This window comes from Leguminivora glycinivorella, chromosome 9 (genome assembly GCF_023078275.1).
Source record: "Leguminivora glycinivorella isolate SPB_JAAS2020 chromosome 9, LegGlyc_1.1, whole genome shotgun sequence".
Classification (NCBI taxonomy): Eukaryota; Metazoa; Arthropoda; class Insecta; order Lepidoptera; family Tortricidae; genus Leguminivora; species Leguminivora glycinivorella.
In genome coordinates, this window is record NC_062979.1 from 15,494,956 (window position 1) to 15,506,415 (window position 11,460).

Sequence of the window (11,460 nt, forward strand, 5' to 3'; positions counted from 1 at the left end):
TTTGACATGTGCCGTCAACCACTTGACACTAACTTGAATATTATTCTTAAGGGTCTCTCACACTAATTAATTCATTTATTATGTATGGAATCGATGAAAAATGTTTTTTTGCAAATTTAACTAAAAGTGATATACAGGGTGGTTCCTGGTAACACCCCTAACGACGTGTCGAATTTAACGGAAAACAAAAAAAAAACCGGCCAAGAGCGTGTCGGGCCACGCTCAGTGTAGGGTTCCGTAGTTTCCCTATTTTTCTCAAAAACTACTGAACCTATCAAGTTTAAAACAATTTTCCTAGAAAGTCTTTATAAAGTTCTACGTTTGTGATTTTTTTCATATTTTTTTAACATATGGTTCAAAAGTTAGAGGGGCGGGGGGACGCACTTTTTTTTCCTTTAGGAGCGATTATTTCCGAAAATAATCAAAAAACGATCTTAGTAAACCCTTATTCATTTTTAGGGTTCCGTAGTCAACTAGGAACCCTTATAGTTTCGCCATGTCTGTCTGTCCGTCCGTCCGTCCGTCCGTCCGTCCGTCCGTCCGCGGATAATCTCAGTAACCGTTAGCACTAGAAAGCTGAAATTTGGTACCAATATGTATATCAATCACGCCAACAAAGTGCAAAAATAAAAAAAAATGAAAAAAAAATGTTTTATTAGGGTACCCCCTCTACATGTAAAGTGGGGGCTGATATTTTTTTTCATTCCAACCCCAACATGTGATATATTGTTGGATAGGTATTTAAAAATGAATAAGGGTTTACTAAGATCATTTTTTGATAATATTAATATTTTCGGAAATAATCGCTCCTAAAGGAAAAAAAAGTGCGTCCCCCCCCCTCTAACTTTTGAACCATATGTTTAAAAAATATGAAAAAAATCACAAAAGTAGAACTTTATAAAGACTTTCTAGGAAAATTGTTTTGAACTTGATAGGTTCATTAGTTTATGAGAAAAATACGGAAAACTACGGAGCCCTACACTGAGCGTGGCCCGACACGCTCACAAAACACGGTGTATATACTTTATATGATTTAGGAACTTCAAAACGACATGTTGTATCGGAAAGGAACTAAGCATCAGCAAGAAATTTTACAAGTATAAGTGATCTTAAATGAATAATAATAAAGGGACATAATATTGTTCTTAAATACAAATACAAGCCATTGATTACATTTTTGCCATTTTAATTACAAAACTTTTTGGTTTAAGAATTAGCGCCCTCGTTAACTTATCCCAAGCAAGCCGCCATTAGGTTATCTCTTCTAGTTCATTATGCTTTTCCAACACCTGTGGCTTTATAGTAGTTAGGTATTTATTTTTTAACCGACTTCAAAAAAAGGAGGTATAAGTTTCCAAGTGAAAAGTTCCCATATAGTGCGCGATATATATCCGCGAGTGTAGCGGGTGGTGTGAAAAGTGGAATCTTGAGCATATATAGCGAGGGTTTCAAACAAATTTTGCCACCAAGTGAATGAAACAAGATTTTTAGCAAGGGGCCGTTCAAGTATTACATAAGCAGATTTATTTTTTTACCACCCATCCCCTTATCTGCTCTTACATTGTCATTTCCGCTAGACCAGCTGGTGCGATAGATGGCAGTTTTGTTTTGACCACAGAGTCGACGGCAAAGTTCGCACTTAAGACATATCCTATGCACCTATTTTTAGGGTTCCGTAGTCAACAACCCTTATAGTTTCGCCATGTCTGTTTGTTCGTCCGTCCGTCCGTCCGCGGATAATCTCAGTGACCGTTAGCACTAGAAAGCTGAAATTTGGTACCAATATGTATATTAATTACGCCGAAAAAGTGCAAAAATAAAAAGTGGAAAAAAATGTTTTATTAGGGTACCCCCTACACGTAAAGTGGGGAGTGATTTTTTTTTCATTGCAATCCTAACGTGTGATATATTGTTGGATAGGTATTTAAAAATGAATAAGGGTTTACTAAAATCGTTTTTTGATAATATTCATACTTTCGGAAATAATCGCTCCTAAAGGAAAAAAAGAAACTAATCCATTTTTTGGCTTGTCTTAGTTGTAACTTGTAACAGAACATTTCAATAGTAATCTGTTTTATATACATTAGCTTTTATTTTTTAAAAGATTAGTGATTACCATTGTTTTTAGGTTTTTTACCTCAAAAATCGGAAGCCTTATAGCCTTACTTTGCTCTTCGTCCGTCCATCCATTTTTCCTTCCGTCCTTTTGTCTTATGAACCTTCCTTGACAAATCAAAGCAACAACAGGATGAATTCTACTAACGAGCTGTTAAACTTTTGTACCTTTTTGGTACGGTACGGAACCCTAAATCATAAGTTTTTAGTATGCCTAGTATATCGACATATTCATTAATTGCCTACAAAGTTATTCAAAGTCGTACTAGCTCAGAACAACTAATAGTCTGATTAATTATTGTATGCAGCTAGGGTACCTAACAGAAACGAGAATAAAATACAATTTGAATAGTCTGATTTTATTTATGAATTCCAAATTGGAATAACTAATTATTGATTTTACCACTAATTTCCCAGGGGTCTAAATTTTCCAGCAAAGACGACGCGACGTTTATGATTTAAATTATATTTTGATTGCGATGTTACATTTATGAAAATAAAGGTACTTATTTATAAAAAAAAGGTCGTCAGGTCAACTGAGGTAAAATTTATGGGTCACTGGGTATAAATGCATCTTTTGAAAATATAGTCAACTACATTCCAAGATCCGTGGTCATATTTTGAGCAAGATGGATTGCTGTTGTTTAAAATGTTCTACTTAGAAGATATCTTTAAAGACGCTTTTACCTCAGTTGACTTATACAAACTTCCCCAACTACATTAGGTTCCACATTAATCCACAGTAGGATAAGAAGCGGCACTAGCGATGCCGCAGTTGTTGTTACGGTTCCTCGCCATCTTGATGTAACCGTCCTTGCCCCACCCCTTGCTCCAGGAATTCTTCACGAGCCAGTAGTCTCCGCCGGTTGCGTCGGTTCCGTAGCCCACAATCAAAACCTGTAAAAGTTACTATATTATAAAATTGTAATAAATAAAAGGATTCATTATATAAACGGGGCTTAAATTAACTTTAAAAGATACTAGGTACTTATCACGTTCGAAGACGCGGACGCACGATGACGTCTGTAGATGTATTTGTCCTTTTCTATTGAAATGAAACTAGCTACAGCAAATGTCAAAAACGTCAGCATTGATATTCGCGCAGTAATAGTGACATTGAAAGGTCATTCAAATCATGAACTTTCGGCTTGTATATCAAAATGTCATAATTACCTAGTTTCTTGGTTGTTTAAAGGGAAATTGGACGAAGACAAAAAGGCTTATGGTCGTGAAGGTACAGGTGAAATAATAGTTAGTGTACGCAGTGGAAATGGGGATATTGCAGATGGATGTTACGAAAAATTTGCAAATATGGCTAAGTTTGTAAGTAGTAACAACGGGAATAAAATTCCAAAGGATGATAATGATGATGAACGAATAGCGAAGTGTAGACCCTATAAACGATTCGTGGATTGTGTAAAAGAGAAAACGAGAAAAAACTTTGGACTTTGGAAAGACTGAAAGAGAAAACACAAAGAAGACTGAAAGATAAAAGATACTGCGCCGATTTCACACATCTTGAGGAAAAACAGACGAGTTCTTCGCTGCCATGTCGTTAAACTTACCCCGTGATTGAGTTTAGAAGAAGAGCAATCCTTTTCATAGTACACTCCATCTGAGTAGTGCTGGAATGCGTGTCCTGCGTCTATGGCTACTGCTATAGGCCCAATGTTTGCTACTGCCTCCTTCAGTTTCTCTTCGTCATTGGGAATCGTCTTGTATCCATTGTTTGTAGCGCCCGAATTCTGGGCATTATACCTACAGGATTCAAATTTATTAAAACGTACATAATTGGTCCAAAATTACTGGACATGTTTATATTTTACAAAAGTGTTTTTTTATTACTGGTTAGCAAGTAAGGAATGGAAGTATGTAAAAGTTACGACGACTGTTCAATCTAGCCACACGTGTGAAAGAGTTGAGATCCGCTGGTGTAATCTTTGAGAGCTTCGCCAACATCGGAAAATCCAAAATCATAAGCTTTACTTGTAGATATATTAAGATGCTCGAGTGAAACCTAAGTGGACGTTGATGGTAATTTGACGCTCGAAACAGTTGAATTTATAATTAGTATAGTGGGAGACTGAGTTTAGTGCCACGAGTATAGCACTCTTAGGGCCACTTACACCAATAAAAATGGTGGGTTAACTTAACCCACCAATTTCGTTGGTGCAAGTGTGTATATTGGACACTTTTATAGTGTATATCGTTGGCAGATAAAAAGAATCCGTGTTTGAATACATGCTTCAGTGCTACCTGCATTGTCAAAGCGGACCCCAGGACTCCCATGAGTCGTGACGAATGCCGGGATAACGCAAGAAGGATATTGAGTTTTACCTGCATTGATCATTCTTCGCCTCATAAGGATACGAAGCCTCAGTGTCAATCCCACCATTGTCCTTAATGAAGGAGAAGGCACTGTTCATCCACCCGCCCTGGCAGCCATGGCATCCGTAGTTGCCCGCACAGTCGACCAGGTTCTGCTCCGATAGGGACGTCAAGCGGTTGTGTTTGATGTAGACCTGCCCTTCGAGAGCGCCCGTCTGTTTACAAAGTCAGTTATCGGAGTTAGAACATTTAATACCTAGTTGACAAAGTTTTAAAGGTTCTAAAGTTAGTGGGCTGCTCATCCAATGTTTGGACATTGTCAGTAGAAAAAAAATGTATTAGTTGTTAAATTGTCTTTTGTCGGTACAGATAATCGTGTTTACTGCTGTATACATACGAAAAAGATGCGAGTAAGATGTCATTACGATATGATACCGATCTGTCAGTGTCTTAAAGTCAAAACGGACCCATCCGATCTATGTCTCTATCGAATATCTATCGAATACCTACTCATTTGACATATATTAAAGTTCGACTAGGACATTTACAGCGTTATAAGATATTGGCTTGAATTTATTTTCTCCTAAGAGTGTGTAATGAGTACTAAAAGTAGTTAAGCAGTTTAGTTTTTAGTTAACTGTCATAGACTTTGACATATTATATTCTAGGTGGTGACGGGTTAAGAATTTCACCACCCCCTTTCTTTCCGTGAGTGTCGTAGAAGTCGACTGTGGGATATGGGTTAAATTGTGGCGTAGGCGAGAGGCTGGCAACCTGTCACTATGTATGTCACAATTTGGATTTCTTTCTACCCCTTTTTGCCAAGAGTGGCGCTGAAACTTAGTAGTTCATGTGCTCTGCCTACCCCTTTATGGGATACAGGCGTGATTATATGTATGTATATTCTAGGTTTGACTCACAGTACTGAAAGCCCAACATGATCCGCAATTTCCCTGGTCCTTCACGGCCGTCACTGCTCCTTTTACTCGCCAATCCACCTGATCAGGAAGGTTCGAGGCTGCTCTAGTAACACGTGAACTGTGACTTGTGGAATTGTCGCTATGGATTGAACATTAGATTAGTAAGTTTACCCAAAAAGTAGCTTTGGTTGAAACTATCTAACACTTTATTGTCTATGTGTATCGGTGGAGGGCGTGAAGGACTCGATAAGTCGAGATATTTTTTTACTGAAATTAGAATTTAGAACATATCAGTCTTGTGGTTCAATTTTGTTCTATCCGTACGACGGATTTATCAAGTTTTTCATGCCTTGCACCGACATATAATTTTTAAAATCTAGATAGTGGAACACAACATATCAACTTCATTTTAACATGTTTCGGTTAGAAATTTCGAGATGGAATAGTACGCTTATTGTAATGTTTGAGGCAAAGCCTAAGCGTGTCATAGGGGCCCTCAGCAGCTCACCATTGCGCTGGACCATATCGATCTGTCAGTTATTCGCCACTGTAAGTGAAGATTTTTACGATAGTCCGGCAAACTGGCCCTCTAGTCAAAAGTCAATCTTGGACGCTCCGTAGCGTATATTGTAGTTATCTTTCTGTCGCTCTTCCGAATTGGTCTGATAGACTCAGTTGCGTATCGTTCGCTACGGAATGTCAACGATTGTACTTTTGGCTAGAGGGACTGTGTGCGTAGTCGAATGCACAAACGCGAACGAAACGCTCACGTTTATCTCTTTTGTAGCCATCTATCTCTATCGCTCTGGCGTATTGGGGCCATTTTTTTTTCAAAGTTGTCCACCCCACTTTTTTTTGGATTTGGAATTTTTTATGTGGTTTTCACTCAGAATCGCGAGCTCTTTCAATTCTAATAGGAGAAAAAAAGTGTACCATCTTTTCATACATTTTGTATGGCGGTAACGGAATGGAAGGTTCGAAAAAATATATGGAAATCTTGGGACATTTTTTTTCTCCTATCAGGATCGAAAGAGCTCGCGATTCTGAGTATTAATCGCGTCAAAAATACTACGTACGTAATGTTACAAAAAAAGTGAGGTGGACAACTTTGAAAAAAAAAATGACCCATTGGCGTGACAGAGCCAGACTACCTTTTTTGCAGCGTTTCGGTGGCGTTTCGCGGCGTAGAAATACCATTCGGCTACGGGGCCCGGTAATCTGTCAGCCGTTTTATGGCGCTCCCACACTGGCTGTTATGTGTGACAGGGACAGCGCAATAGCGCGGTGGCGCGCACCATTACGCGAACTTTACTCACTCAGCATGGTAGATGAGTCCATTCATAATTTGGCTAAACTCTTCATGCTCCATATCGGAGTACTTGTTCACTTTGAGCTTATAGGAGACCAGTCCTAGATCGAACAGCTCGTTGTGTTGGATTATCTTGTATTTGTTCAGAGCGTATATTTCTAGGCGACGCATTTCTTCTACCGCTGACTTGTAAATCTTGTTGTGCATTTTCTAAAGCAAAACGGCAAGAAGTTGAATACAATTTAAATTAAGTACACTCCATTTCAAATACGAAGGTCCGGTAGCAAATTGAAATGAACACAAGGGCTTGTTTTGTTTGCCTTTTATTATCTCATTAGGAACACTTCAACCTCGCACGCGTTGGTGCAAACTGCATACACAACTAAGGCGTGTAAAAAAAAAATGCCTTACCAAAAAACAGTGTGGCCAGATATCTACTGTTTTCACGAAGCCTGTTGTTAACGCCTAATGACCGGCTCAGGTGCTGGCCTTCGTATTTGAAATGTAGGTGGCATGCGCAAAAAAATCGACTGCAAAATTTACCAAAAGCACAAAAACCATACAAAACTTACCTTGAAACCTTCAAACTCCTTTCGGAATAAATCTACCAGAGACATCATGGCTGATGATGACGCGATCACAAAAAGCAGCACGAAGCCACACTTCATTTTGCTTTTGAAAAAAACATAAACTTAGTTTATTAGAAATCAAATTAGAAAATACTTATTAAGTATATTTATGTAAAGAAGTAAAAAAAAAACAAGATTATTAATCTTGGTTGTATGCTTGATGCCGTATGATGCCTAAGAGAAAATACCGACCCAGTTGTAAGTAACAGCAAGAGGCAAAAAGTCTGATTAAGATAAATAAAAATTACATTAGTCTAAGCGACGGAATCTAATGATTTTACTAATTGGCTAAACAATTAAAGATTTTCCTCATTTTATAAAGAAATCAAAACTATTAGCAGGTTTAGAATTATAATTTACAGACCTAGAGATTTGTATGGTATTACGGTTCTAAATATAAATTAATCCGTTCGTGGACGCTTCACCAAGACGCTGCAGAAAGTCTAAAAACGTCTAGTGTCCGCGAACGTGTTAATTTGACAACAAGAGTGGTCACTCAGAATCACAACCACCTTATATAGGTACTCGTATGTTTATGTTTCCCTATTTACCTATACAGACAATAGTGCTCTCAAACACATTATGCCTTAGATAAAGCCTTAGTTTGTAATAAAAGGTATGTCGTGTGAACTCATAGGATTCACGTATCTGTATTTATAACATTATAATAATAAATAATGTACGACTACAAAAATCAATTGACATTTTGCATTTGATATTTGCCAGTCGTACATTATCGCTTGTCGTGATTTTCGGTGAAGGAAAGCATCGTGCGAAAACCGGACTAATCCCAATAAGGCCTGGTTACCCTTCGGGTAGGAAGGTCTGATGGGAGTCGCTTTCGTAAATCTAGCGCCTTCGCCAAACCTTGGGATTAGTTATGAAAGCGGATCCCAGATTCCCTGCCATGGCAAATGCCGGGATAACGCAAGGAGGACGATGAAGTGCATCGCCGACCTTTGACGGTTCGTTCCGTACCCGAAAATGTTATATGTACTAAGCAAAAACTTGGGACCAACGATAAATGGATGCTTATGCAACTTATGCCAAGAAAGTTGTTTACCACTTTTCCACTCTATGAAATGAAATGAAATTATTTATTCACGCATGCATATTTTAAACTCATGAGGTCGAAAAGTGGTAAACCACTTTTTTGGCTGACTGTACCTATGTGAAAAATATTACCTGTGGTGGGAAATGGAAATAACAAATATGTTTAGTTAGTTTTTCAGTTTGATAACACTCCCTAAAAAAACCATAACTTCCATAGTTTCCAGCAGAGGAGCGTGCGACATGTGGATGGATAAAGGGGCCATTGGCAATTCGTGGAACTGTCTGTCAGTTCTACGCCACTGTTGCCTTTGCTATTAACGGACAGCCTGATATCATTCGATGAACTGCTGGCTTAGCCGAAGTGACAATCGTTGACGTCCAAAACGATACGTGGCGATCAAAGAGGATCGAGTATTATAGAGAGTTACTGTCGAAGTAAAATGTGTAATCATAGTGCATAGACTGCCATCTCTTGACACAGGCTTAATACGTTTTTTTCTTAGACTTTTATCTGTCTAGATGGACTTATATAATATGTCTTTGGTGGCGATTGAAACGCAGTGTGGTTCTCGTGATATTACAGAAGAGCGATATCCTCATACTACGATATGCTCACAAAAGTAAGCGATTGTGGCGTACGCTAACCGGGTACTCTGGTCGCCTGTGGGACACTTTAAGGCTGGTTTTAGTGTCACGCGGAGCGATCCGCGCGACTAATTTGTATGAAGTTGATGTTGTCGTCCGCGCCACTCTAAAACGCTCCCTGGCCCCGTAGCCGAATGGCATTTCTCCGACGCCAAACGAAAGCGATACGTCGCTGGCTCTGTCGCGCCAATACGCAAGCGCGATAGAGATAGATATCTACTAGCGCTTCGTTTCGTGAGCGTTTCCTGAGCGATTGTGCCATTCGGCTAGCCACCCTGAACTTTATACATATTAGTTCGGTGCGGATCGCTCCGCGCAGACGGTCTGCGTGGCACTAAAACCAGCCTAAATTAAATTTAATAGGCTGTTCGCAAATAAGGAGGACAATGAATATTGTGACACAAAATTGAAGATTAGATTCACAGATTCCGTACTTGGTCATTTGTTGCATGATTAGGCTTCAAACCATATCGGATGCCTCATTCGTTGTTTAGCAGGACAATTGATCACAAAGGATGCACTTACAAAAGGAGTCTATGTAACAGTGAGACTGCATCCACGTGTATGAGTTCACGATTTCACAAACATCTTTGTACTCTCAGCTAAACAAGTGAATGAGGAATAGATTAAACATATAGATATCGTATATCATCAGTCAGTAATTTTAGAATATTACGGTACTTCAATAATGTCATTTGATATTTCCCAGTCGCTTTTCGGTGAAGGAGAACATCGTGAGGAAACCGGACTAATTCCAATAAGGTCTAATTTACCCTTCGGGTTGGAAGGTCAGATGGCAGTCGCTTTCGTAAAACTAGTGCCTATGCCAAATCTTGGGATTAGTTGCCAAAGCGGACCCCAGGCTCTTATGAGCCGTGGCAAATGCCGGTATAATGCAAGGAGGATTATGACGGTACTTCAAAATATGGATTTTCTATTATACCTCCATTAAAGCATGTTGCATATAGGTACGTTATGAATTATGATTCAGCGTAGAGATAGTCCACTGGTTTCACCAGTGTAATCAGTAAATACTGGTCAGCTTATGGCTAACTATCACACTCTAGCTCCTCGGGAATTCTATCAACCGAAAAGAGAGAGAATCTATTTATACTTTTAAAGAAAAGAAAGAAAGAAAAAGCATTTATTAGCACAAAATACATATCAATAACTATCTTAAAAGAGATATGAAATTTATTCAATAAATAAAAAGTTACTAGTATGTACATACAATCTTAAACAAATAAAATATAAAAATTAACTGAAGTACCTTGAAAAATTTAAATAAAACTAAATTAAAATGTATAAACTAATCAAAAAGACCTCCGCGAGCTGTACCGGGTGCAAAGGTGCCCATCAAACTTGCCGCATTGCCACGTTGGATGGCAATGGACAACCTTTGCACCAGGTACGAGCCCACACGAGCATCGGAGGTCCTCTCTCTCAGCTTATGTCCCAACTCCTGTATAAACGCTATGGCCTCTGACCCCCAACACCCCGTTGTCTCGAAGGCGAGGGGTACTATCTCAAACTAAAACTATGAGTTACAAACAAAAAATTATAAGTTGTGCGCTAAATGGTCCTTACTCGGCTAATAGGTGTCACGGTATGGGCTACATGGCACACTCCGCAACGCTGGTTTTCTATAAGGCTGGCTTTTGTAGTAGGTATCTAAACAGTTCACACAAAATATATTCTAGATTTAGATTATTACCATATAAAATCAGATGTTCGTGTAATGTTTATCTCTCTGTACAATCCAGTTATAAGGGAAAGGGAAAAGGGTTTGTAGGCAAATCCCCGCATTAGTAATAACGCTACGCTGGTGCACCTGCTACGAACTCAGCTGTTACATTTATTTTTCCTATATGAAGAGGTCTGGTAGAACTATGGTCCGGTAGACTCTGGTAGACTATCTATTCATTCTAGGTAGACTTCTGAAAACAGGATGTCAGTGATATTATGATCACTCTGTAATTTTTTTAAAATTTACAATTAACATTCATTAAAAATTAAATTGCACCTATTTCATTATGTCTAATTAGATTTACAAAATGTATATTTGACAATTAAAGCATTTATTAAGGAACCTTTTGTGACGGAAAGCTACATAATTTATTTATTGTTCCACCACACGTTCCACGAATTCAGTAATTCTACTGAAAAGCAACTTAATTAAAAAGCTCGGAATATATAAAACAGTTTATCAACAACAGTTTATCGATTTATAAAGTGGTACGTTCCACAATAAAAAAGGAAAAAAATCTATATGTTTATATTTAAAAAAACATATGGATTATTAACATTATATAAAACAGTGTTCTTAATTAATCTTTTTGTATCCGACGGTTTCTGAACTACCTTTTTTTTTTGTTTAGGAGGGGGAAAATGCATTACGCATACCACTCGGGTACGGGGAAAGACCCGAGTGGTTATGTGGGACTCCTTGTTAAGGGGCTAA

The 11,460-nt window shown here is 38.4% G+C and overlaps 1 protein-coding gene across 1 annotated transcript; it reads right to left on the reverse strand.

Annotated features, from left to right (window-relative positions):
• Positions 1-2,458: 2,458 nt before the first annotated feature.
• LOC125229700 (procathepsin L-like) lies at positions 2,459-7,788 on the reverse strand. The gene is made up of 7 exons (XM_048134604.1): positions 7,666-7,788; positions 7,245-7,344; positions 6,680-6,882; positions 5,364-5,502; positions 4,453-4,658; positions 3,681-3,873; positions 2,459-3,012 (listed from the first exon to the last, which is right to left on the reverse strand). The coding sequence occupies exons 2-7, from the start codon at positions 7,338-7,340 to the stop codon at positions 2,848-2,850; spliced, it is 1,002 nt and encodes a 333-aa protein (XP_047990561.1). The 5' UTR covers positions 7,341-7,344; positions 7,666-7,788; the 3' UTR covers positions 2,459-2,847.
• Between the last annotated feature and the right edge of the window lie 3,672 nt (positions 7,789-11,460).

Bases quoted from the DNA above. Each gene is read 5' to 3' on its own strand.
- LOC125229700 (XM_048134604.1), bottom strand. From the start codon at position 7,340: ATGAAGTGTGGCTTCGTGCTGCTTTTTGTGATCGCGTCATCATCAGCC. The intron at 5,503-6,679 runs GTGAGTAAAGTT...TTCAATCCATAG, and splicing joins GGACTCATCTACCATGCTGA to CGACAATTCCACAAGTCACA. The intron at 3,013-3,680 runs GTAAGTTTAACG...TAACTTTTACAG, and splicing joins CTTCTAAACTCAATCACGGG to GTTTTGATTGTGGGCTACGG.